Source organism: Aplosporella prunicola, assembly GCF_010093885.1.
Source record: "Aplosporella prunicola CBS 121167 unplaced genomic scaffold K452scaffold_20, whole genome shotgun sequence".
Classification (NCBI taxonomy): Eukaryota; Fungi; Ascomycota; class Dothideomycetes; order Botryosphaeriales; family Aplosporellaceae; genus Aplosporella; species Aplosporella prunicola.
The window spans coordinates 54,142-79,147 of record NW_022983548.1 but is presented as its reverse complement, the minus strand read 5'-3'; the positions used below and the strand labels follow the sequence as shown (position 1 = coordinate 79,147).

At 50.7% G+C, this 25,006-nt stretch overlaps 11 protein-coding genes across 11 annotated transcripts; 8 read left to right on the top strand and 3 right to left on the bottom strand.

Moving 5' to 3' along the window:
* Positions 1–41: 41 nt before the first annotated feature.
* Positions 42–1,977, top strand: K452DRAFT_310684 (uncharacterized protein; the record flags this gene model as incomplete). The annotated part of the gene is made up of 3 exons (XM_033543358.1): positions 42–705; positions 764–1,227; positions 1,288–1,977. 3 exons carry the CDS (start codon positions 42–44, stop codon positions 1,975–1,977), a joined length of 1,818 nt encoding a protein of 605 aa, XP_033394945.1.
* Positions 1,978–2,501: 524 nt separating this feature from the next.
* Positions 2,502–4,081, top strand: K452DRAFT_73837 (uncharacterized protein). Its single transcript, XM_033547081.1, has 3 exons — positions 2,502–2,908; positions 3,031–3,458; positions 3,526–4,081. Exons 1-3 carry the CDS (start codon positions 2,677–2,679, stop codon positions 4,024–4,026), a joined length of 1,161 nt encoding a protein of 386 aa, XP_033394944.1. The 5' UTR covers positions 2,502–2,676; the 3' UTR covers positions 4,027–4,081.
* A 607-nt stretch (positions 4,082–4,688) lies between these two features.
* On the top strand, positions 4,689–5,610 carry K452DRAFT_360496 (uncharacterized protein; the record flags this gene model as incomplete). Its single annotated transcript, XM_033546342.1, is given in 4 exon segments — positions 4,689–4,803; positions 4,826–5,220; positions 5,274–5,583; positions 5,603–5,610. The coding sequence occupies 4 exon segments, from the start codon at positions 4,689–4,691 to the stop codon at positions 5,608–5,610; spliced, it is 828 nt and encodes a 275-aa protein (XP_033394943.1).
* A 429-nt stretch (positions 5,611–6,039) lies between these two features.
* On the bottom strand, positions 6,040–7,080 carry K452DRAFT_337380 (uncharacterized protein; the record flags this gene model as incomplete). The annotated part of the gene is made up of 3 exons (XM_033545263.1): positions 6,040–6,228; positions 6,310–6,675; positions 6,721–7,080. The coding sequence occupies 3 exons, from the start codon at positions 7,078–7,080 to the stop codon at positions 6,040–6,042; spliced, it is 915 nt and encodes a 304-aa protein (XP_033394942.1).
* Positions 7,081–7,290: 210 nt separating this feature from the next.
* K452DRAFT_337374 (uncharacterized protein) lies at positions 7,291–9,057 on the bottom strand (the record flags this gene model as incomplete). The annotated part of the gene is made up of 2 exons (XM_033545262.1): positions 7,291–8,416; positions 8,477–9,057. 2 exons carry the CDS (start codon positions 9,055–9,057, stop codon positions 7,291–7,293), a joined length of 1,707 nt encoding a protein of 568 aa, XP_033394941.1.
* Positions 9,058–10,410: 1,353 nt separating this feature from the next.
* On the top strand, positions 10,411–11,131 carry K452DRAFT_275344 (uncharacterized protein; the record flags this gene model as incomplete). Its single annotated transcript, XM_033539232.1, has 3 exons — positions 10,411–10,641; positions 10,704–10,912; positions 10,975–11,131. The coding sequence occupies 3 exons, from the start codon at positions 10,411–10,413 to the stop codon at positions 11,108–11,110; spliced, it is 576 nt and encodes a 191-aa protein (XP_033394940.1). The 3' UTR covers positions 11,111–11,131.
* An 829-nt stretch (positions 11,132–11,960) lies between these two features.
* K452DRAFT_275341 (uncharacterized protein) lies at positions 11,961–14,395 on the top strand. Its single transcript, XM_033539231.1, has 7 exons — positions 11,961–12,345; positions 12,425–12,438; positions 12,503–12,752; positions 12,817–12,885; positions 12,950–13,207; positions 13,285–13,830; positions 13,878–14,395. The coding sequence occupies exons 1-7, from the start codon at positions 12,035–12,037 to the stop codon at positions 14,197–14,199; spliced, it is 1,770 nt and encodes a 589-aa protein (XP_033394939.1). The 5' UTR covers positions 11,961–12,034; the 3' UTR covers positions 14,200–14,395.
* A 206-nt stretch (positions 14,396–14,601) lies between these two features.
* K452DRAFT_300302 (uncharacterized protein) lies at positions 14,602–15,137 on the top strand (the record flags this gene model as incomplete). The annotated part of the gene is made up of 2 exons (XM_033542319.1): positions 14,602–14,675; positions 14,738–15,137. The coding sequence occupies 2 exons, from the start codon at positions 14,602–14,604 to the stop codon at positions 15,135–15,137; spliced, it is 474 nt and encodes a 157-aa protein (XP_033394938.1).
* Positions 15,138–16,785: 1,648 nt separating this feature from the next.
* Positions 16,786–17,742, bottom strand: K452DRAFT_328157 (uncharacterized protein; the record flags this gene model as incomplete). Its single annotated transcript, XM_033544967.1, has 2 exons — positions 16,786–17,025; positions 17,086–17,742. 2 exons carry the CDS (start codon positions 17,740–17,742, stop codon positions 16,786–16,788), a joined length of 897 nt encoding a protein of 298 aa, XP_033394937.1.
* A 2,474-nt stretch (positions 17,743–20,216) lies between these two features.
* On the top strand, positions 20,217–21,745 carry K452DRAFT_300300 (uncharacterized protein; the record flags this gene model as incomplete). The annotated part of the gene is made up of 2 exons (XM_033542318.1): positions 20,217–20,884; positions 20,932–21,745. The coding sequence occupies 2 exons, from the start codon at positions 20,217–20,219 to the stop codon at positions 21,743–21,745; spliced, it is 1,482 nt and encodes a 493-aa protein (XP_033394936.1).
* Positions 21,746–22,338: 593 nt separating this feature from the next.
* Positions 22,339–24,595, top strand: K452DRAFT_352518 (GMC oxidoreductase). The gene is made up of 4 exons (XM_033545780.1): positions 22,339–22,765; positions 22,817–23,429; positions 23,484–24,133; positions 24,191–24,595. The coding sequence occupies exons 1-4, from the start codon at positions 22,417–22,419 to the stop codon at positions 24,403–24,405; spliced, it is 1,827 nt and encodes a 608-aa protein (XP_033394935.1). The 5' UTR covers positions 22,339–22,416; the 3' UTR covers positions 24,406–24,595.
* The last annotated feature ends 411 nt before the right edge of the window (positions 24,596–25,006 follow it).

Sequence of the window (25,006 nt, the reverse complement as noted above, 5' to 3'; positions counted from 1 at the left end):
CTCCATCGTCCATCATGGTTCCTGTTCCAATTATTAACAAAATGAACTTCAATTCTAATCCCTTGCAAACATGGTCTCCGCCGCAACAGACATACCTAGAACATATTCCACCCAGCCAAAGCCTCATAGAGGATAAACCATCCAAGGACCACAAAAAGGATGGCCGATGCTTTTCCCATCTAGCGGATCGATGGTGGCTATGGGAGATTAGCGGCATAATTGTCAGCCTCTCTGCAGCCACCGCCATACTCGTCGTTCTGCCATGTCTTCACAACAGTCCACTCGACAACTGGCGATTTGTCCTTGCCCCAAGCACCATGATATCAACATTCGTCACGATCTTGAAGACATCGATGCTGCTAGTTATCGCCCAGGGTCTTAGTCAGATCAAATGGCTCCATTTTAAAACCAAAGCGCATTCACTGAAAGATCTCGACATGTACGACGAAGCGAGCAGAGGGCCTTGGGGCGCTTTTCAGTTCTTCCTTCACTTGAAGCCCCGCAATTACTTGCAATCCGGAACATTTCTGGCCACAGTCGGTGCTTTCACTATGGTTGCTTCCCTTACCATGGAACCATTCGCACAACAAGTCATATCGATAGAAACTCGAACTCGCCCCAAACTCGACGCGCGTGCCGAGATACCTGTTGCAAACAACTATGACAGCGGCTTAAGTCGATACTACTATACAAATGTCCTTGCTGGTTTAGTGGCCCTCTTCGCTGATTCTCCGTAGTTCTTGGCTGATAATTGTTTCTACAGATCTCAAAAATTCCGATTTGCAAGGTGCATTTATCCGGGGTATATTTAATTTACCATATCCTATTGACTACTTCTGCTCGACGGGAAATTGCACTTGGCCAGATTACACGACTCTTGGCCTTTGCAGTTCCTGTAAAAACGTAACTCTGGAAAGCACACCAAACAAAGACTATACAGCCATCTACGACGCTTTTTACTCAACTAAAGTGAAGAACTGTGATGGCTGTCGCTTTACGTACGAGACCCCAGAAAACAACCACATGTTGTTTAATTCTGTTTGCACCTGTGCTTCACCTCGGACTATCATTTCGGGCAATGCTACATTGAACCGCTTCGCAAACAAAAGTCTGACTGCTATTGCTATCGTAAAAGTAAACTCGTCTTTAGGAGGAGACTCTTCGCTTCCAGATGTCACAGAGTGTAAAATCAGCTGGTGTGCAAAAGCTTACAGAGGTGTTCGAGTCGTAAGTTAACAGAGAACCCTTCCATTCAAAGCTTATAGCAACATGTAACAAGAAACATAGGTAAACGGTACAATGCCGCCATACTCCGTTAACGAAGTACCGCTAGAAGCTTTAGATGGGCCACTGGACAGACCGTCGTGCTTTATGAAAGATAAGTCGCGAATGTCCTTCGAAATTAGGTCGGGCTCTAAAGAGCTAGCAAATGCATCAGCAGCACAAGGCCATAAGAACTTCGCCGTCAACTGCATCGACCATCTCGTTATCAACAACTTCATAAATCGTATTATGAATTTCGCGGTCTCATTGTTTGGCGAGGATGGTTCTGGGTATCACCCAGGAATTACCTTGTTTCCACAAAACATCACCGAGGCAATGAGCCACGTTGCAGAGAGCCTAACACGCCAGGTCCAAATCGGACACAACACTACAATGCTGCAAGGGACAGCCTACTACCCCGAAAGCTACGTGGTTGTCCGATGGAAGTGGATCGTATTCCCCCTAGTCCTCGTTTTAATCGGCACCGTGTTCCTCATCACAAACATCTACCTCCAACACACCCACAATGTCAAGCTGTGGAAATCGAGCCTTTTGCCTTTCCTGTTTCACGGAGTGCAGGGTTGGTCCGATTCAGACCTCAATCTGGACGAGAAAAGAGATCTGGATAGGAAAGGAAAGTCGATGACCGCGAAATTGGGGCGCAACAACGAGGGAAGCTACAAGTTCATGAAAGCTGGAGTACTTACACCCTAGAATTCTATGATGAGAAACCCTGTATCATCCCGTGGGCATACACAACCCCAAGGTTCATTTCTGCGTTTTGCGATTTTGATAATGATGATTACCATCATCGCCGCCTTCCCAAAATGATGACAATTATCATCATCAAATCCGCCAAACGCATAAATCAACCTTGGGCTGGGACTCAACAGTTTCAAGCCAAGATGCTGTAGGCGCACGGTATAACACTCTTCTCTGTCCTTCAATAAGATAATGTCTCCACAGCACGACGGGGCTGACGGCCTTCCGACCGGAGAATGTGGGGATAATGCGAGGCTCTCTCACTTGTCCCACAACGCTCCAATAAAAACACAAACTCATTATCAGAACCCCCAAGAGCCCTGGAAAAGAACCAAAAAGTAGAAAAAGATGGGGAAACAAATGAGCGAGCAATATCGAGACAGATCGCGCAACCGATTGCCGCGACGCTACCTGCTAAGCCGACAGACCTCGGAGTCCGTATCACAGGCTACCCCGCGCATGCATGGCACGATAGGCTGATCCCCCACCAAGGCCGAGCGCCCTGCATAAGACCGGCATGCAGGAACTTATTAGGTCAGGCCTTGCCTCCGCACTTTGTACGCCTTGAACGAAACAAAACCTCTCACCCTCCCCCAGCGCCACGACCGCATCGCACACGACCCACGCGCGCTCTCGACCTCAAGACCCAGCATGCCAAGCGCACCCTCGCCTCCGATCGCGACCCAAGCCCTCGTCGCGCGCGGCCCTTTCTCAGCCGGCCAATGGGCTCTCGAAGACGTGACGTTGCGCGCTCTACGCGACGACGAGCTTGTTGTCGAGATTGTGGCCTCCGGGCTCTGCCATACGGATCTGCATTGTGGAGATACGGAAGTTGAGAAGGGCGTGCCGGGCGTGTATTACCCGCGGGTGCTGGGGCATGAAGGTAAGGATACAGCCGCTACTCCTTCTGGCCCTTTCATGTATGAGAAGGCGGGAGGTGCGACATGGGATGGATGTGATAGTTAAGATGTGATGGATGGCTAACGGAGCGGGCGTGTTGCGCAGGCGCAGGGTATGTGCGACAAGTCGGCAGCGCAGTCACAGCCGCACAGCCCGGCGACCCGGTGTTCCTCTCGTTCTCGTATTGCGGGTCTTGCCATGTCTGCAAGACCGGCCCGCCATCCCACTGCAAGAACAACTTCGCGCTGAATTTCATCGGGGAGCCCGTATTTATCAGCAATGGTGCCAGCGACGCAGACATCGGCGGCCGCTTCTTCGGCCAGTCTAGCCTCGCGCGGCATACCATTGTTAGCGAGGCGTCGATCGTGAACGCCAAAGACCTGGGCTTGTCGCGCGAGGAGCTGAAGCTGCTTGCGCCACTCGGGTGCGGGTTGCAGACGGGCGGCGGAACGGTGGTGAATGTGGCGAAGGCGGGGGAGGAGGACGCGGTGGCGGTAGTGGGGATGGGGGGCGTGGGGCTTGCGGCAGTGATGGTGAGCCAACCACTACCTACCCGGAAGAAGCGCGCCCATGGATCTGATACTGACGCAGAACATCTAGGCGGCAAAGGTCCAAGGATGCAAAACCATCATCGGGCTCGACAGGGTAGAAGCGCGGCTCGAGCTGGCCAAGACCCTCGGCGCAACGCACGTCATCAACACCTCCTCGATCCCTCTATCAGAAGTCGTAGCGCGCGTGTTCGCGGCCACAGACGGCATCGGTGCTTCCGTGTCTATTGACACGTCAGCGCACCCGCCGCTCGTGGCCGCGCAAATCGAGTACACGGCGTTCATGGGCAAGATCATACAGGTCGGGACAGGGATGCCGGATTCAAACCTTGCGATCCACATGCAGAGTTTTATGGTGAGTGGGAGGCAGTATTTTGGTGCGGTACAGGGACATAGCCGGGCGAGGGATTTTATGCCTCAGATTGTGGGGTGGTGGCGTGACGGACGGTTTCCTATCGAGAAGTTGGTGCGGTTTTTTGATGTCGCAGAGTTCAAGGAGGCGGCGGGGGCGATGGGGACGGCAGGAGTGGTGAAGCCGGTTATTGTTTGGTAGGGAGATAGAAAGGGAAGTGTCCTTGCTTTTGCCGTGCGTCTTTTGTGTCACTTTTGTTCTGTCTTGCATGGCTTTACTTCACTTTGCCTTTGGGCTTTCGCTCAGACTTTCACCGAGATTTTCTGATGAATAACTTGCTTATTTTGCGTTGACTGCCTCGCTTCGTCTTATTCCGGTCTTTCCTAATGTCCCCGCTCGTCCATGAGGCTCGAACGTATGCACCCAGGTATCTAAGCCATGTGATGAAAGTGGTCTCAGGAAGCACGGTCCGGAATACACGTGACGCACCCATTTTGTCTTGTAGGAAATGTAATGATGGTAAAGGATGAAATCATGATTTAAATTGATCACGTCTACCGCGTCGAGTGTTGGTAATTGCAGATTTTTCATGGGGAATCTTTCAGAAACTTATGCCATCTACTTTATAGAGACCAGATGAGGTTTGAAGCGGGGAAACCGTTTCCGGTCATCTTTCTAACCCTATTTCGTTGATCACTGACACTTGTGTCTGCCACATCTGTCAGGCTGACGATGCTCAACCGACTTGTCGTAGCCAGACCCTGCCGATCGATTGATTATTTAAACTACAGCGCATATCTCCCACAGCTGTTTTCTCATTCATTGGTTGTATTTTAACCATAACTATCGATTCTGTGCTGGAAATGGAAATGGGCGATACTACCTGGACAGAGGAAAAAGTCGACATGGACTCCTCATTTGAAGATATCGCTCCCGTCGCTGCGGAGGGTGCTAGCGAGTATGGTCCAACCACGCCAGGTATTTAGCTTCTGCTGACCAGACTGTGGATTCATCGAGAACCAACTCCACCTCTGCCGGCTGCAGGACGATCTTGAAATGATTCTCTACATTTTCTGTCGTGTTGTCGCTCCCGATATCATCCAAAAACGACGCTGGGACTGCTACAAAGCCGCCGAGCTGACCAGGATTGCCGGTGACGTTATTCGGTATTGTAAACGCAACACCCAGTTCCTCAGCCACACCGGAATCTCGTACCTGGAAAGAGATTTCTTTGTTCAGGACCTTAGGGAGTGCAGAGATGTTCAGAATTTCGCCCTTCATCGTCTACGCGTTCCAGGAGATAGACTCAGGACACTACTTGACTGTGGGACTCGGGTCATGGTGACTGTCCAGCATATGCTTGGCTCGCGCTACGAGATCGAGATGGACAATATGGTAGGAGAGAGTACCCACATATACGCTGTTCTAGGTACTAAAAATTCGCACAGCATAAATGGCTTGCGTCTCAGAATTGGGATGTTCATGACCCTAGGGACTTGCCTGCATCGGTATTGAAGGGAGACGCCCAGATGACCGCGAAAGAAAGTGAACAAAAATTGTTTGCTGGCAAAGAATTTGGTGGTGAAACAGCATTTGGTGGCAAGGAGTTCAGTGGTAAAAAACCATTTGATGGCAAAGGGATTAGTGGTGAAAGGCCATTTGGCGGCAAAGGAATTGGTGGTGAAAGGTTGTTCGGCGGAGGTGGGGCATTTGCCCGAAAAGGATTCGGTGAAAAGACGTTCATCAGGAACGAACGCGGTACGTCAAGCCATGATAGTGGCATAAAGAGAGAGCAGAAAAATGGGGGCCAAATCCAGCAGCGGACAAAAGGACAAAGGTTGCGTGGTTTTTTCACTCAGTCTTGCAAGAAATTCGGCTACAACACTACCCGCTTGCTGCCGTCTTTTAAGCTTATTTTCTTTCTTTTGTTTGCTGGGATGCTTTTCTATTCATTGAAAAAGGCATGGTTTTCTACGACTACGAATACGCGGGAAGTGCATATACATCTGAACGTCTTCGCAGCTTCGGAAGAGTTTTTTCACGAATGTTGGACTGTTTGGTCTGATTGCTATTGTTAAGCACTGTTCATTTTTATCTTGGGCAGTATTCAATGTATCTTGCTGGCGAAAGAAATACTCCACAAGGGTATATCTATCCCGTCTACAAAAGCCCAGTGTTCCGTTACTCCATCCCTGAGACAAGAAAATGCTCAAATCAACGCTCAACCTTTTCCCCGTTGGAAAGAATACCCTGTTTGACAGCCTCTGCTATACTCAGTCCCTCCAATGCGCTGGGGATTTCGTCCCAATTAACGCCTTCTTGTCCCACATTGCTGCCCTCCGGTGGTATTCTGTCCCTCCAATGACAGATATGTTTGCGGTGGGGACCAGGTTTTGAATAGTCCTGCAGTAAGGGTCAGTCTTGTCCGAGGTCGAAAATGTCTGGCCATTGCCTTCCTGAATAGTGACTCACATGCCAACACACCCAGACTTGCTTTCCGTCTATCTCATCCACGTTCCCATCATTATCGGTCTCTGTCACTTTCCCCTGACACCACAAGGCCAGCTTGAGATCTTTCAAGCTTGTTTTTGCCGCCCAGTCATTTTCTCCAAGTAACTCTCCCCATCCTTCCCAAGCCTTTCTATGCATCCCTTCCGCATCTTCATATCGGCCCATGCATTGTAGAACAACTCCAAATTGACCACAAGATTCTAGCCTGTCCGAATCTAGCTTGTCAAATACCCGTTCTTTTTCGTTAACAACTTTTTTGCATATTTCATGCGCTTCCTCGAATTTATTTTGCATGAAAAAATTCCATACCTCTTCAAATTTGTCTTTTCGACAGCGAAGCTGCGTCAAATTTCTGGCAGCGGAAATTGTTCAAGGATGATTGACCCCTAATAGCATTGTGTGCCCTGCGACCACTTTTCTTAACAATTTTTCTGCTTCCTCAAGTTTACCTGCTCTTCGAAGTAGATTTGCCAAGCCTCCCAGATATATCAAATTGTTCATAGTGTCTTCTGAGCCAGCTCTTTTCATAGTTAGTACTATATGTCGCAATAGTACTTCTGCCTCGTCCAATTTGTTTTTCCTTGAAAGGGCCCCCGAAAACCCGTTCACGTAAATCAATGTGTCCTGGCATTCTGGGCCGAGCAAAACCATAGAGTCATGAAAAGTGCGTCGATGAATTTGTTCCGCCTCTTCATGATTTCCACGGCAACTGAGAATCCCCGCCAGGAAATGGGTGATGGCCATCGTTTTGGTTTGGGAGATTTGGTGTCTAGCAATAAATGCCCGACATAATGCTTCCACTTCGTCCTTTCTTCTCGATGCTTGCAGATAGAGTGCTTGATCATATGTGTCTCCGTAAATATAGCTATTATCCGGCCCTTGGAGTTTGGTACGGATTTCTGAGGCACGTTTAATGTTGGATACTGCCATATCGAATCGTCCTTGCCGATAATTTCATTTGGCCATGAAAGAAAACAAGTGCGCTTGCATCAGTTCGACCTTCCCTGACATGTTGCTATATTGCAGAGAAGCCTGTACATGGGGGTACAAGGTCTCGCATACCTCCCGCGTTTCAAAGCTTTCAAAGTTTGGCCTGGGGAAGACACCGGCCAGAATTTTGATGACGAAACTTTGCCATCTTTGCGACTCATTGCGGAGCTCTAGCCAGTGCTGCATGCACACCTTCACGAGCCTGTGCATTTTGAAGCTATTACCTCCTTTTTCTTTTGTGATGAGCGAAAACGCCATCAGTGTACCGGTAGACTTTATGTATTCCACATTGCTGGAGGAGTATGTCCGCAATATAAGTTTCGGTATGCCCTGTCTATCAAGAACTGCCATCAGAGAGAGCATGTCTGCGGCTTTACGCATTTGCCGGGCGATTTGGTCGAAAGACAGCTTCAAGCTCCGAAAGACGGCGTTTGGTGTATCACCAGATCTCCTCAGGTCGTCAAGCTCCTGGCTCAAGAGGACTTGCCTGTCGAGGTCATCGTTTCGGAATGCTTGGAGATACTCCTCGACTGTGATATCATTTTCGTTGATAAAAGCAGCAGCTTGTGTGATAGCTAGAGGCAGATAATCCAACTCGCCGATGAGGTCATCCAGATAGCCGCTTTTTTCTTTGTCTAGAAAAGTTATTCTTGATTGCATCAAGTTCCTAGAATCTTCCGGAGAGAAGGGAAGAACTTTGACAGGTTCTTCCCCATTGAGCAGTGTCTTACCAATACGGCGATCTCTGGTGGTAATCAAGAATTTTCCGTTTTCACTCCGTGGAATGAAGAAGTCGCGATTAACTCCAGTGATGGCATTTGTTGAACTTGGTTGCGGAAGTTCCTCGACATCATCTACGTTGTCGAAGACAATAAGGTGTTGAGGAGCGCTTTTCTCGCTCAACCAAATAAGTACCAGCCGCAACATATCAGCCTTGGGATCTTCATGGCCCGGAAGCTTGGCTTTTCTTGCAATCTCTCTGTATGATTGCTCGATCCTGGCTTTTGTAGTCGCTTGTACCCAGAACACGCAGCTTTGAGGATGTCGGTCTCGAAATCTATAACAGTATTCAATAGCAATTTGGGATTTGCTGTATAGGAGTTATAAGCCTCTTGGTCAAATTATACAAGCATGGTAAGAGACCACTAACCCAACTCCGCCGATTCCTGCCAATGCAGCACGGCGGCCAGTGCTGAATTTATCATCTAGCTGCCGAATGATATCTAGACGACCGATAAACTTCGTATCGCGTTCGAAAGGCATAGCAAACAAAGGCCCGGTCTCTGATTGTATCGGTACCGATGTGGGGGCAATTTGGTGTAAAGTCAAAGCGACAATATAGTTCTTCAATCGCTTATTGATGTCCTGAATTTTTTCTTCGCTCCGGAGGCTTTCGAATGACTTTATCACCTTTCTGGCTCTTGAATCCGTATTTTTTGGAGTTATCTCATTCATGATGTCGTTTAGGAGTTTGATCTCCTTAAAAGAGCCATCGACGACTTCTTGAACGGCAGCTTTCGTGGCACTGTCAACACAACCTGCTTCCACTTGAGCTTTTATTCCATCGAGTGTTTTGGCAAGCAATGGTAGTCGAGTTTTGATATATTCCAAGCTTTTTGGGGCCTTTCTCGCGTTCGAATTGAACTCATTGAATCTGGGAATGAATTTGCAGCTGAAATCAGCAAACTGAACGATAGCGGAAACAAGGCCGACGGCAGCAATATCCGCCATTTTGAGTTGCTTAGGCTAGCTATTAGCGAGACGAAAAATATTAAGTTTGTCAAAGATTGAATGGCATGATCGAGTTCTAGTGCCAGCTGTTGGCCGATATATATGTCATTTACCCCGCTGTTTGCTCTACCTTGGCTCATCTCCGCTCACACATGCAGTACCACTTGCTACAACGTTACATTTCGCACATGATCCTGTCAAAGGTAGCATATCACGTTTCTGTGATAATATATATAATAATAAAGGAGTTGTTCCGACAAAGACGTACTAAAGTACTTTATCAAATTAGATAAAAATCGAATTGAATACGTACCTAAAAGAGAAAGTGTCAACCATCACCACCATAACTATATTATCTCGCTTAGCACGAACCCTGTCATCACTTTGCTTTTTCAACATCATGCCATTCTCTCCTATTAGTGGAACGATAGTCACCTTTCTACCAAGGGAAGTCGTGTATTTAAGCAGACAGTTTCACTCAATTCAATGCGACAGCAGCGTCCAGCTTTCTCGCACTGTTCAACAGAAAGTTAATACTATAAACCTTCTAACAGCGTAATTTATATTTTATAAAAGAGATAACTTAAGGATTGCTAATTTTGGGTCTAGTTTTTTCTAGGAATAGTATTAGTTTTAGTTGCTGATATATCAGTAATTATAGCACCGCTAGTTACGTAGGTGCGGCGAATAGGTACGAAATAAGCCTACATTACTATAACATCCTAGGGCTCAAATAGTATAGCAATACAATACATGAGCTTTAGGGCAGTGGTCTGTTTATTTAAGTAGCAGACAGGATAGATATTTGGCATGTTCGTGAACATGTAGTTCGTGACGTCATTCTGACAGAGAGAGATCGATAGACTTCCATCCGTTCCTGAACATCACTTGCGTGATTGCTAAGAGTGTTTTAAGATTGGTCAATTGCGATCGAGCCTTGTCCAGGTCCTGATGAGTTGATGAATGATGGCGCAGGATCGACCTACCCCGCGGGCGCTAGTAAGCGGCAGCTCCGGACAAGGGGGACTAGCTCGACAACTCCGCATCGCAACATGTGATGATGCCATAAACGGGAAACCACGATGGTCACAGGCACGTAATGCGCACCTGCCCATTGGCCTAGATGATGCAGGACATGGTCGACGTCACGATGAGGACTGCGGGGCCGTAATCCTAACCCTGCCTATTTGGGCTTCAACCTTCGCCCATCCCTTTCAACTGTATCTCACAAGCAACTCTTTGAGATACACCACCATCATGTTCACTGCACGAAGCTTGTGCCGCGGGCTCCCGGCCCAGCTCTCCAGGGCCAGCCCAGGCCTCAGGCGTCAGTTCACTGCTGGAACGGTTCTTATGACGCGCATCTCCGAATCCATCAAGCAGGACCACCGCGAGCTCGAGAATGCTTACAACAAGATTAAAAGTGCCACAACCGCGGACGAGAAGACCCGTTGGCAGAACCAGTTCACCTGGGAGCTTGCCCGCCACTCTATTGGCGAGGAACTCGTCGTCTACCCGGCCATGGAGAAGTACCTTACCGAAGGCAAGACCATGGCCGAAAAGGATCGCGGCCAGCATCAGACTGTGAGTGCTTCGTGTGGAAACCCAAATACGTGTTTAACAGCTGACGAATATCTGCTTTATAGGTGAAGGAGCAGCTTTACAAGTTCCAAGGTCTCAAGGCCGATGATAAAGAGTTCATGCCCACCCTTCAGTCTCTTTGGACTGAACTTAGCGAGCATATCAAGGACGAGGAAAATCATGATCTCCCTGCACTGGAGAAGAAGTTACAGGAGATCGACTCGGAAGATCTGACGACTAGTTTCGAGAGGACCAAGATGTTCACCCCGACCAGGTACGTCTGTATAACATACACTCCCAGACTTCACAGCAGCTAATCAAACTATTGCCTTGTAGGAGCCACCCTTCCGCTCCGGACAAGCCACCCTACGAGACAGTGGTAGGACTCATGTCAGCCCCCATCGATCGCTTGGCGGACCTCTTCCGAAAGTTCCCTAAGGATAGTTCTCCTGCTTCTGGCGGAATGACTTGAATGAGCATCGATCTAGCATGGAGGGGGGTCGTTCAAGCATTCTGGAGTTTTGGAGTTGCCACTAAAACAATTGCCTACCTACAGGCAAGGTAGCCCCTATGTATAATCAAGTCTTGCTTTCAATGTCTTGTTTTGCTAATTTCGGAGCCACTCTCTCAGTGTCTGACCAATGCTGTGTAATGTCATTTTCAAGTGTGTATTTTCACAACTACTTTTGAACATTGTACCTGCATTACAAAGTCAATCATTTTCCAAATAAAAATGGGCGAAATGAGTGGCGCCTCATGCATACCCCACTCTACCCCATGTTGAGACCCGCTTTTGCAATTCGAACTCGGAAGCATCAACCACATTGCCGATGTAGGTAAGCAGAAGGTGGCATCTGATTGGCCTGTGGGCCGGTTGTCATACCCCTCCCACCCAGAACCGTGGGAAAAGGTGAGGAGCTTCTCTACTAAACTGCAGCGTCCCCTAAGCCAATGGAAGCAAGATTTGCTGATCTACACGTTAGTACAGCATGCCCGGTGCTTACGGTTTGACAGGTGACTCGGTGCCGCGATCAAATCAATGACCGAACCTCACAACCGAAATGGATAATCGCTTGCCTTTGCTTGCACAGGAAGTAAAACCATGTCAACATCCTCGGTAACTCTAGAAGCTAACGGCTTCTATTCGTTCTTGCATCCCAACAGGCGCTTATGCTGGGCGACTGACCTTCACTACTACATACCGTAGTATGCGGCAAGCCAAAATGTGGGATCCTTTGACCCGAGAAGGCCTAGTCGCGAGGTATGTACATATAAACCAGCGTCTTCACCGAGATGTAACTCTGCCATCTCTTTCTTTTCACATTCCACGCGAGAATATACACGTCCGGAAGGGTCCTCTGGAACACTACTCATCTTAAGAAAAAACTGAGTGGCCATGGTCACTAAGAAAGCGGGACTGCCTAATGGCACATCTCACAACAACTCGTCACAGAAAGAAACTGGAAGCGCAGACACATCAGTGCCACTCGAAAGCCACCCAAATTGGGTCTCGCTGCTAGAACAACCGCTCCACACGCCACGCCCATTAAAAATCATCTGCGTTGGCGCAGGCTACTCTGGCCTAACACTTGCCCACAAAATAAAGCACGAGCACAAACTTTCCGACATCCTCGACCTGACAATCTACGAGAAAAACTCCGATGTTGGAGGTACATGGTTCGAGAACCGCTATCCAGGCGTAGCATGGTGTGTAACCGCGACCCCACTTTGCATCCCAAGCTGTCTCACCATCAGCGTCAAGAAACACGGCTGACATCAAAAACAGTGATGTTCCTGCGCGTAAGCAATGACCCGAAGAACATGGTTAGCGATTACAAGGGGCTTGAAAGTTAACGAGCTGCAGATTGTTACACCTTCCTGTTCGAGCCCAACCCCGATTGGTCCCACTTTTACGCTTCAGGCCCGGAGATCCAGGCGTACATCAAGCGGACGGTACGCAAATGGGACTTGGATGAGCGTGTGCAGTTCAATTCGAAGATTGTGGAGGCGGTTTGGAATGAAGACGCGGGCAAATGGCGCATCAAGGTCGACCAAGCTGGGACAGTTAAGGAGGATGAGGCGGATATTCTCATCAATGGGGCTGGGTTTTTGAAGCAAGTTCCCCTTTGATATGTCGTCTACCGTCAAAACAGCACTGACAAGACTTTGGATCACTAGCAAGGCCAGTTGGCCGAGAATCGAAGGCCTCGATGATTTCCGGGGGAAGATCATGCACACTGCGGAATGGTGCGTACTCCTTTCCTGATATTTGCACCAAAGCTTTGATAATAAGCGGCTAAAACCCGAGCAGGGACACCAGCTATGATTGGCATGGTAAGAGGGTCGCAGTCATCGGCAACGGCTCATCGGGTATTCAATGCGTTGCTGCCATGCAGCCGAAAGTCTCGAGGCTCGTCAATTATGTCCGCAATCCGACATGGATCTCCATCAACTTCTTGGCAGATGATGCCCAAAATGGCAAAAACTATGCTTACAGTGAGGAGCAAAAGAAGCGGTTTAGAGAGGATCATGACTATCACTTCGCGTACAGGCGGAATCTCGAGGCCAAGTGAGTTGCAGCTTCCAAACACAGTCCGAAGTGCGTTGCCATGAAGAAACAACACTGACAATTTTTTGTCTATACAGCGTGAACAAGTTCTACTTTGGCATGTTGACCGGTCATCCCGCTCAAACGGCTCTTCAAGCCGCCAGCAAATCTCAAATGCAAGAGCGGATTGACAAGCTGCAGCACGCGCACTTCAAGCCGGAAGAGCTGATCCCGCAATTCAAGCCCGGCTGCCGGCGTCTCACACCCGGCGACGGTTATATCGAAGCTTTTGATGCGCCAAACTGCAGCATGAACCGGAACGCGATCTCGCGAGTTACGCCGCGGGGAATCCTGACTGCCAACGGCGTCGAAGAAGCCTTCGACATGATCGTCTGTGCCACGGGCTTCGATACCAACTTCGTGCCCAGCTGGAAGCTTGTCGGGCGTGATGGCGCGACACTCGAGGAGCGCTGGAAGACGGATCCGCAGGCTTTTTTCGCTGTGCAGGTTGACTCGATGCCGAATTTCTTCATGTTCAATGGCCCGAACTGCCCCATTAGCCATGGAAGTGTGCTGACGCAGATAATGTGGACGTGCGACTATATTCTGCGGTGGGCACGCAAGATTGCGACCGAAGATATCAAGTAAGTCGCTCCTTCCTGGTGTGAGGCGTCGGCTGACAGTATACTAGATCCGTCGAACCGCTTCCTGCTGCTGTCAGGGATTACAACGTCTGGGCCCAGGAGTTCCTCAAGCGGACGACCTGGGCTGATGAATGCCGGTCTTGGTACAAGAATGGAAAACACATCGGGTGGGTGACTGGCCCGTATCCGGGGAGTATTTTGCACTTCAAGGAGTGTCTGGATCATATGGGTGGTGAACACTTTGACGTGCGCTACCGCAGCAAGAATCGCTTCCGTGGTTTGGGGAACGGGTTGACCAAGATTGAGGGGAATGGTGAGGGGGATACGGCGTGGTATATGGAGGAGACGAGGTTGAAGTATAAGCTGTGAGAGAACTGATCCTTTCAGGGAGCTCGTGTTGGTACACTAAATTTTAGGCATTTGAGGTGTGAGTAAGTGAAAGATAGGTAGATTGTAAACCTTTAGCCGTGGCAAGGGATTTCTGGATACTGGAAAATTAGCGCTTACTGCGTATCTACAATATATGATGCGCATCCCTGGATAAGCGCAAGGCCGTTCTTTGCAGCCATTGACGACATAAAACCTGCCTGTGATGAAGTGAGCAGTCCTACGTCATGTTTCCGGCGCAGGGGGAATGGGTTATAATGATTGTGCGCTTCTATCAAACAACGCGAAGTGTTGTCAGAGAACACCAGGACAAGACTTATGCAACGCACGAAACAGGTCCATCAGCTAGAAGCAGGCACTCTGCACCTTCCTCACTTTTAAACCATGTCGGGCATACAATCCTCAGCTCCAGTTCCAGCACAGCAAATCCCGCCTGTCGCCGAAAGGGGTGCAGACAGGTTTGTTCTACCGACCATCTGTGTCTAATCAGAACAACAAGCAAAGCTCACGCCGCCTACAGCTTTGTCGAGACCCAGCTGCAGTTGCACAAGTTGCAGGAGCAACTGCAGATGGTGCTCTTCAATTTCTGCCGCGTGCTGCGGCCATCTATCATCGAAGAGCACCACTGGCCCTGCTATGCTGCTGCCGAGTTGCCCCACATCGCCACCGCTGTTTTGGACTTCTGCGAGGGCGATGAAGACCCCATTGAACACCGAGGAGTATCGCCCAAAAAGCGCAAGAAGTTCATCAGAGACTTGCGTATGTGTAGACTTATCCGCAATGCGGTAGCGCATTGTTTACCCATAACCGAGGATCAAATGATGAGGTTTGCTACGAGTGGGCGCCGGATAATTGCCATGGTCAAGAGGGTACTGGGGCCTCAGTATGAAACAGAAATGGCTGCGATTGTGGGTATTTGAATGCCAGAGTGCGAACACTTTACTGACTGCATGTTAGCACGATTGGAAGGAAAGTCAGAGTTTGTCAACATACGAAATGAGCTCGTCCAATGCCCTCAGGCTCCACGATGAATCTGGAGAAGCTTCGCAGATGCTCAAAGAGCATGAGAAGGGAGAATCGTTGAAAAGAAAATCGGAGAAAGGATATTCGCTGAAAGGAGAATCATCGAAGAGAATAGCGGAGAAACAAAAACCAGCGAACACACTTAGCAACCCTTTCGGAGGACCCGTAAAAACAAACGAAGAACCCACGGGAGGATCAACAAACATGAGAGCGCAATCAGTAGAAGAGGGAGGGCAATCATCGAACGCAAAAAAACTATCAGCGAAAGCGAAAGGGAAACAACCAATAGTAGAGCCGTTGGAGGACGAGTCCTTGAACAAAGTCCAGCCGGCCACCTCACCCCCAGTTCTTCAGCCCCTTTACCTTGTGCTCAAAGCCGAAAAGCAGCGGCGCATGCGCGAAGAGCAACTAGCAGAAGCCGAATCCGAACGAGCACAGAAAGCGGAAAGTCAACAAAAGGAGTTATTAGAAGGGGGGCCCTCACAAGAAGAGCCCACGCAAAAAGAGCCGTCGGAGAAAAAGACCTCAAAAGAGGCTCAATCCACAAGCACACCTCCACCCTGCCACTCCATTCGTCTTGTCTTCAAACCTGAAGAGCAGCGCACGCGCGGAAAGCAATCCATAGCGGGAGCCGCCCGAGCGCCAGAAGTAGAAGAACAGCAAAGAGAGCCTCCAAAAGTAGAGTCCTCGAAGGAAGGGTCCCGTAAAGAAAGCTCAAAAGAAGCTCAGTCTCCGGCCCCAACTCTAAGCCAACAACAACCTCTCCCATTCCTCGATGATGAACCGGGATCAGCAGCAGCGCCTGTCAACCACACTCAGGGGGTTGAAAGACAGCAAAGGGAGCCCTTGGAAGCCGACCCACCGCAAGAAGCTCAGCCCACAAACCCACACACCCCATGCTGCTACTTCTGCCTGGCGCTCAAAGCCGAAGAGTTGCGCATGCACAGACTGCGTCACCAGTCGCCTCCGCCCACCCCATACAGGGAGCTGAGGCACAACGAAGAGAGCCCTCCAAGGATGTGCCGGAAACAAACGAAGAGCTGTCGAAAGAATCGACAACAAAAGAAAGCCCAAAAGAAAGCACAGAAGCAAGCACAAAAGAACCTAGCTCAGCCCCCAGCCACCACGACCCTAACGCACCAAGAGCTCATTCAAATCCTCACAGCCAAAGAGGCAAGAGACAAGAGCTGGGAATGGGGTTTGTTTGTGGCTGTGAGCACGTGGCTGGTATTGATGGAGACGGTTGGGTTCGTGCTGCTCCTGGGAAACTTCGCGCGGCCTTGTTGTTGCGGGGTTTTCATTTTGTGATACTGTCTGTTGGTGCAATCGTCCCACAATTTTATCCCGCGAGGGGGTAGATAAAAGCAATCGATTCTATGCTGGTCTATGTCTATCGTGTCTTCGTAACCTATCTGTCCCGTCATGTCGTCGTATCCCGTAAGACTTTTCACTTAACAAGTCATCCCCATCCGTCGGTAAATATGAACATACACACCCACACTGTCAGCAGATCGTCATTTCTTCCACCTCGACACTTCTATCCTTCTAGTCGTCCAATCTCAGCGCACCGTCCCTCTCCGACACCACCTTCTCGACCGCGTCAGTGACGACGGAGCCCTCGCCCTCGAACAGGAAAGCGTCATAAACAGACGCGCCGACCAGGCATCCCAGCACCGGCGCGAACAGAGGAACCAGGAAGTAGCAGCCAGCAGCGGTGAAGACTTCGCGGCCGTACATGATCGCGGAGAAGAGACGGGGACCAAAGTCGCGGGCAGGGTTGATGGCCTAGCAGCAGTGTTAGTAGTGTGTCTGAATGGGTGGTAAGAAGGTAAGGAAAGAACGTACGTAACCAGTCTGCCATCCCAAAGCAGAGCCGATGCCCACCATAAGCACAAACACGGACACCTGCGGCGCGCCGAAACCAGCGTTTGCCGAGTCACCGATGCTGAGCACGCAGAACATGAGCACTGCACTGGCCAAGCCCTCCTGTAGCACAGCCTCCCAGTTCGACTTCAGCAGCGACGAAGGGTACGTCGCGAAGATGCCGGCGCTGTGATGCCCTTTGGGGCTGAGAATCGAGCCCCAAGGGATCGTGTACTCAGGATCCCATGCGAGAATCGCGGAGCGGTAGGTGAAGTAAATAATGGCAGCGCCAACAAACGCGCCAAGGAACTGCGCAAGGAGTTTGCCGAAGAGCTGGCGGCGCTGCTGGGATGAGGGACGGACGAGAGCGAGCGTGAGCGTGAGGGCGGGGTTGACGGTTGGCGAGGGTGAGGAAAGGAACCCAGTCAACATGACACCGGCGGCCCAGGCGAGGTTGATAGACAGCCAGGAGCCGTTCTGGTAGTCGGAGAGGAGGACCTGCGCGATAACACCCTCGCCGATGACGATGAGGAGAGCGGTGCCCAGGAATTCGGCCGCGTAGGGCTTGAGGTCCTGCCTGCTGAAGCGAGGAAGGCGCTGCGCGTACTGCTTGAGCTGCGCGGCATGGTTCAAAGCCATGTTGTGATATTGAGCTGCGCGAGACATCGACGCGGTGTATGAGGGTGACTGGCTGGCGGTCGCGAGAGGCGGTTTGCACGCTGCCCGGCGGTTCTTATACGCGATGTATCGCGCCCTCTCTCGGTGCAACTGAACATGTTTTCCGGGTAGTCTAACCCGCTTGTAGGCATGGTGGCTGCGCTGGCTGTCTGACGCTGGGCCCTGTGGCTTGCCGATGATCTGGCTAGCGTGCTGATCGTGTTGATCCCGCTGGAAGCTCGGGCTTTAGATCATGGATGTGTGACTGGGTTGCAGGCGGTGTGCGCATCGTGTGATGGGTTTGGTGGTGCGTTTCGCGGCTGTCGCGCGAGGTTCGTGATAGAGATTGACGATAGATGAGACGCGCGTGGATGTGCATGAAGGTGGGCCTTCTCTGGAGTGGAACCAGTCAATCAGTAAGGGTACCCGTAGGCTCTCAACAAGCAGGTATCAAACCACCATCTCCATATTCGGGACCCAGCTCCGCTGTAAGCCTGCCTCGGGTTTATTGCCTCGATATTGCTTGATGACCTCTTCCTTGCTTGACCGACTTCGCCTCGAAGGGGACCGCGTTCATCCTTCGTGCAGCTATGGCTGAGGCACGTGGGGGAGGGCTGGGTTGCTGGACTGGCAGGATCCATTTTCGATGCACCATGGAGGAGGGATTGGGTATTTGGGCCCTTTGTGGTGGTGACGGCGGTAGGTTGTGTGTGGTGTTGGATGGTTGTGCGAAGAAGCCAGTCCTGCAACCTGCCTAACCGCGCAGGGACGACCCGGCACGGCTAAATCTCGCTGAAGCTTTGTCAACAACGCGGCCTGGCGGTTGACGCGCCCGTAAACTCAACACCGCAGCGCGACACGACGCGACGAAGCAGGACACAGGATCGAGAGTCCACAAAACCCATCGCTCCTCACCTTTGAGAAGAATTGCCGCCATGCCAAGCTGGCCGAGGAGCATCAGTCTGCCATCGCCCGTCGAGTCGAGTGACGGACGTCAGAATAAGCAAAGCCACGGGCCACTTGGCTTGCCCATCGCCGTTGCTTAGGTCAGTAAGCATAGGTACCGGTGCTTGCTTCGTTTCTCTTTATATCCGGTTATACTCGGCGTTCGTGGGAGTTCGATGAGCGTACGTGTCTAGATCGCCGCTGTCTACTCCATGGTGGTCATCACTGCAGTCAACAATCCATTCAATTTTGTGTTTGCATCGTAAGCCAACAATTTTCCGGGAGTCTGACCAAAAAGATGCCTCTCGACGGTTCTGACCGAGTACTCCGTACCAATCGGTGAAGGATAGTAAGTATCAGGTGACATTGGCCTTGAATTGGGGGCGCTCGCAAGGTTATCTATATCTGTAGGTGTCACAATCATTGGCGGCTCGTACTCCTCGCTCATCACTTCCGAGGCAGGCGGACAGAGGCTTTAAATAGCAACATTCAGGTTTCGCTAAGGCCCGCCTCCGCGGATCGTCACCAATCAGAGCTTCAGTCTGTCCAGCGCTGTTGCAGATGACGCAAGTCGCAAGGCTGTCTCAATAGCGATAGGATGCATTTTTTAGGAAGTTTTCTCATAACTATCCCTCAGGGCTAATCTTCTGCAGCTCGGAAATAAGTCTAAATCCTCATCAGGTTCTCGCAAATTCCCTGTACTTTCGCTAAACATTTCGTTCTCTGCAAACCTTCCCCATGGACGAAATCAGTGTTCAAGCAAAGAGTACATCAGCCGAGTCCCAATGCTTTCTGGGGACTCGTCGACTCTCTGATCAAGGTCCCCAGTCGTCACCTTCGACAGAGAAGCTTTCACCCAACAAAAGTACACGAAATGGTTCACATCCATTGTTAGAATGGACTCACCGACGGGCCGTCTGTTTGCTTATGTTCTACCTGCCCGTTCTGATCTTGCCGTGGATCCTGACTTGCATTTTGTCAAAGCGACCTCTTACAGCGCCGTCGTATTACAACCAAGCCGTGGGTCTGTCAAACAGCCAGCTCCGCTCTATTTCCGTTACAGTTGTTTTCATACGCTTGTTGAACTCCCTGGCAAGTGTTGCCACTGTCCCGGTCATTGGCGCCCTACTTTCCCAGGCAGCAGTAGTGTATAGCCAAAGGACAAGCCAGGAGCACCATCTCAGCATTAGGCAAGTGTTTGCTTTGGCTGATCGTGGTTGGACGGATATACAAACACTCTGGAAGGCCGCTCGGTACCCACGCTCCGGAATCAGTAGCCTCTTTCTCTGGCTTGCGGCAGCGTTACTTCTGATGAGTATGGGTTTTCTCCTCTACATCTCAAAATAACACTGACAAATTCACGAGGTGCTATTGTGCAGCCTCTGCAGCAAATTCTTGTCTCTTTCGATGACCTCAGAGTGATGATTTGCTATGACAAGGGGTATAAATCTTGCAACGAGAATCCTTCCAGCCATGCCAGCGAAATTGACTATGATCCAGAACCCGGTGACATGGCATTTGTGCCACAAAACAACGTTGTAAAAAGGGTCGCCGACGACATAGTTTCAGTCACGGAATCCGAAGTGCATCCTCAAATGTGGCCGGAGCTTAATTCTTATTCCTATGCGAAAAAATACGGTCAGGATGGAGCGCGACAGCAGTCTTTCAGGATTTACTCCTCGGATGAGATGCCCATGACTTATTTTGTGTCGGCCATGCCAAACGGAACCACGACGGGCGTCTTCCGTCAGCACTCCCTCCGGTTTAACAGCTCGGTGCTGTGCAATCAAGCCATTAGATCGGACTTCCCTTCAAAATGCCCGGGAGTACGACCTTTCGAAGCTGCCCTTAATATACCCGACTTCCTCAATGTGTCTGTCTGCGTACCTGGGGAGTTCGGGGTCCTGCCTTGGACGTTGACTCGTAGCCGCCAGGACATAACCGAGGAAATGTATTTTGATGTTATGGTATCGCCTTCACTGGGTTTCAATGAATCAGACCGCAAAAACTTTACCCTTCACTGCCAGGCAAACACCACCAGGGGGTTCTTCGAGCTCGGGAACTATCGAAACGGATATGCGCCAGGACCTTTATTAGACAAGTGGCCTAGCATGGATGAGCTTACTCGGGATTTCAATGACATGCTGCGCTTCAAGAATAACCGCCCCCCAGGCGAAACGTAAGCTGCACCATCATAGCCGAATGGTCAAAGCTAACATTTTTAAGTGAATACGTCCCTGACTACCCAAGTTTTGGCCAGGACCATGTCTTTTGGGCCCATGGTAAGTCACTCGACCCGTATGGCACTGATAGTCTTAACGTCTCCGGGCCACTCATGACGTCAGCAATTGCCATCTTCGGCAATGAAAGCTTCTTCCATATCGCAGCCAGTTCGAACGGAAGCAGCGCAGCAGCCGCAAGGGACGAAATTTGCCGACAAGGCAACATACCCTTCGCGCGGTACAGTTATAATATGTTTGGCAAAATGCCTGACTATTGTAACAAAACATTGGATGAGGATAGCACGAGTAGCAGGACTCTGGCTCGGCTCATGAACGGGTGGTTATGGTATTGGAACGATACTAAAAACGCCCGCGAGCTGCTGAAAGCAAGCATCTTCCTTGCAAGTCACGAGACACTGGCCCAAACAGTCGACGAGACATATAGTCAAGGCTCACGGACGATCTACACTGCGCCCGGGGCAACCATTATCAAGCCGGACGTCAGTACGACCGGGATTGTGATCATTAGCACTTTGATCGCTCTACAGGTGCTGGGGCTGAGTTACGTTGTTTGGTACATAGGGCGAGTGCCAATATGGACTTCAGCGTTGGACGCGTTTGCGGTTGCGAGAATCGGGTCAAACATAGGGCTGCAGAACTTGGCGCCGATTGGACGGGCAGATCACGACCTGCAGAAGCTTAGTCGCATGGATGGCTTGGTTGGGACGGTCACTGACAGTCGCAATGGCGATGGGATTGTAGGGCTCGGTCTCGGTGCTCCTGGGGTTGTGACTCGGGACCTAGCAAAGCGCGAATGAAGTAGTTGCCGATGCAAGGAACTTCGTGGTAGGTGGCACTGTAGCTTGAAAAGACGTAAGAGTATGGGAATCCAAAAGGGAAGTTTCTTTGCGATTGGACGGGAAAATGGATTCGTGTCACAACGTTGGCTGCAAGTTTTAAAGGTAGGCTACTAGGAAGAGACATGATAGCGAATAACCTTTAAGCAGATTCAGGACGTATCTGTAGGTGATTCTAAGCACTAAATCTTTTAGTATGTTCATCTGATGGTAGATACTAGGGCCCCCCCGCAGTAAGGCGCCGGCAAACCCGGTATCCTGTCAGCTAACACAAAGCACAGCACGCGCCGGAACCCAAGATGGGGCTCATTCCGCACACCAGGCTCGTGGATAAAAATCCAGTCACTTCCGAAACCCGGGTTTAACAGGACGATAAAGCACTGACAGAGACGCAAGGTGAAACATGCGACCTACATTCCTCCGTACCTGTCACTAGGTAAGGTTGGGCAGTCACGACCAATGAGGTCATCCGCACAAACGGGCAGTCACCCACGCCTCCCCCCCCCCCCCCCCCCCCCCCCCCCCCCCCCCCTCAGATATATAAGCTCCTTCCCCTCCCCGCTCTCCCACCCCAGAGCTTTCCTTTTCCACCCGGTCGCTTCTCGTCAATCCTTCCAGACCACTCCTTCACCATGCTTCCCACATTCGTTTCCGCGTTCCTTGCCGCGGCTGTGCTAGCTCTCACAGCCAACTGTTCCCCCATCCAAGACAACAAGTACGACTACATCGTGGTTGGCGGCGGTACCTCAGGCCTCGTCATCGCCAACCGTCTGTCCAAGGATCCCGACGTCTCCGTCGCAATCATTGAGGCCGGCGACTCCGTCTTGAATAACCCCAACGTCACGACTACCGAAGGCTATGGCAAGGCCTTCGGCTCTTCCATCGACTGGCAGTACGAGTCTGTCCCTCAGGCTTTTGCTGGCAACAAGACTCAGACCATGAGGGCTGGCAAGGCGTTGGGTGGCACCAGCACCATCAACGGTAAAGTTGGATCTTATCTGACTGATACCTTATACTGACATGTTCACCTAGGTATGACTTACCTCCGCGCTGAGAAGGCTCAGATTGATGCGTTGGAGCGTCTCGGAAACGACGGATGGAACTGGACGACCCTCCTCCCTTACTACAAGAAGAGCGAGCACTTTCAGTGGCCCTCCGCAATGCAGGTCGCAGCTGGAGCCACTTACGGTCCTAAAGTTCACGGCTACATGGGAAACTTGTACGTGGGTTGGGTCAATGACATGATGTATGGCGACATCATTACGACTCTCGTTTCGACCTTCGGTGCGATGGATATTCCCTTCAACCAGGATCCCAATGATGGCGAGATGCGTGGCTTCTCTCTTTATCCGAGGACTGTCCGCCGTATTGAGAATGTTAGGGAAGACGCTGCACGCGCATATTACTGGCCCATCGCCGACCGAAAGAACCTTCACCTTTATTTGAACACTTCTGTCGATTTCATCACTTGGGAGAAGCCAATAAACATGTCGTCGCCTTCCGGAAAGCCTGTCGCTAGCGGAGTGCACGTCACCTGCGCGAGCGGCGAACAGAAATTCTTCGAAGCTACCCGTGAAGTCATCTTGTCTGCAGGTGCCTTGAGATCGCCACCTATCCTCGAGCATTCAGGCGTCGGAAACTCTGCGTAAGCCACTCCCCCTCTCCCCCATCTCACCGTTCATCACTGACCGTACCGCAGCATCCTCAAGAAGTTTGGAATTGACGTTGTAGTTGACCTTCCCTCCGTTGGAGAGAACCTCCAAGACCAAGCCAACTCTGGCATGGTATTTTCCAGTAAACCCAACCCTTCCAGCGGCGGTGCCTACGTTGCGTACTTGACCATGAAGGACCTATTCAGCGGCGAAGATGGTGTTGGCCCGCTACAGCCCGCCGTTGTAAGCCTCAACGACACCGTCGCTTCATCTATCAAGAGCTACGCTGAACAAGTCGTCAACGCCACCGGCGGCGCTGTTAATGCGACCGCGCTCGAGCGTCTCTACGGCATCCAGCACGACCTGTTATTCAACACCGACACCCCAGCCGTCGAGATTCTCGTGGGATCGAGTTCTACCTCGTCCATGTTCGTGTCGTACTGGCCCTTGATGCCCTTCTCGCGCGGCAATATTCACATCACCTCTGGGGACCCCCATTGCAAGCCCGACATCAACCCTAACTTCTTCATGATGGACTACGACATGCATGTACATGTTCAGGCGTCGAAGATGGCACGTCGCCTCGCAAACACCTCGTCTCTGAAACAGCACATCACCAATGAGACTGAGCCCGGTCTGGATGTCGTGCCGGAAAATGCTGATGATGCCGATTGGGCGAAGTGGATCAAGAACACCTGTACGTATCCTTCTCGTGCCTTTTGTTTGCGCCGCAAAATACTGACATTGTAACTAGACCGCACCAACTACCACTACATCGCCACTGCTGCCATGCTGCCGCGCGAGCTCGGCGGTGTCGTCGACAACAACCTCCTCGTCTACGGCACAGCAAACGTTCGCGTCGTGGACGGTTCGGTTATCCCGTTCCAGATGGCCGGACATGCGACGAGCACGCTCTACGCTATTGCTGAGAAGGTGGCGGAAGCTATCAAGGCGAAGCATGCTTCTTAGAGTTTCGGTGAGCAGTATGTGTGGGTGTAACTTTGAGGTCTGAATGTGTTGGTAGAGCGTAGAGAGGAAGGGCTGCGGACACGTTTTGCTGTTTCTGGTATCGGACAGATGGCTTGATCTCTGAGAGTTGATGCAACGATTCGCTTGCGTAGAGTAACGTCAATGCTACGTACAAAATCGATCATGAATGCTTTGTTTTTCACCGTTCTCTGTGACACCAAATCATTTGATTCATGGTTGGATGTTGTGGTATCAACTCCATCGCCAACGAACTGCTATTCAGCTAATTGTCTGCCACTAAGAGATGTATCTCATTCTTATATTATGAGCAAGGACCATGTTCCTAAAGCTGCAAAACAAAGGGCCAGCTACACTTCCAACGCAATAAAAGGAAAGGGCTCGTCCCACACGCAGCCATAGCCGCAGCAGCAAATCCAGTGTGCCCGAGAATAATAGCCTTCCCTGCTACAGCTCATCAGCAAGTTCTTGAAGATTGGCCAACACTGAGAAACAAGCTCACAGGAGGGGGGACTATGTAATGAAACGGGACAGGCGAAGCGAACGTGGTCTGTCCTTTGAAATGGGGTTGCTATTGCTAGTG

Coding starts and splice junctions, on each gene's coding strand:
- K452DRAFT_275341 (XM_033539231.1), top strand. CDS start 12,035: ATGGTCACTAAGAAAGCGGGACTGCCTAATGGCACATCTCACAACAAC. Junction 12,886..12,949: donor ATCATGCACACTGCGGAATG/GTGCGTACTCCT, acceptor AAACCCGAGCAG/GGACACCAGCTATGATTGGC. Junction 13,208..13,284: donor AGGCGGAATCTCGAGGCCAA/GTGAGTTGCAGC, acceptor TTGTCTATACAG/CGTGAACAAGTTCTACTTTG.
- K452DRAFT_73837 (XM_033547081.1), top strand. CDS start 2,677: ATGCCAAGCGCACCCTCGCCTCCGATCGCGACCCAAGCCCTCGTCGCG. Junction 2,909..3,030: donor GCGGGTGCTGGGGCATGAAG/GTAAGGATACAG, acceptor CGTGTTGCGCAG/GCGCAGGGTATGTGCGACAA. Junction 3,459..3,525: donor TGGGGCTTGCGGCAGTGATG/GTGAGCCAACCA, acceptor CAGAACATCTAG/GCGGCAAAGGTCCAAGGATG.
- K452DRAFT_352518 (XM_033545780.1), top strand. CDS start 22,417: ATGCTTCCCACATTCGTTTCCGCGTTCCTTGCCGCGGCTGTGCTAGCT. Junction 22,766..22,816: donor TGGCACCAGCACCATCAACG/GTAAAGTTGGAT, acceptor ATGTTCACCTAG/GTATGACTTACCTCCGCGCT. Junction 24,134..24,190: donor GAAGTGGATCAAGAACACCT/GTACGTATCCTT, acceptor CATTGTAACTAG/ACCGCACCAACTACCACTAC.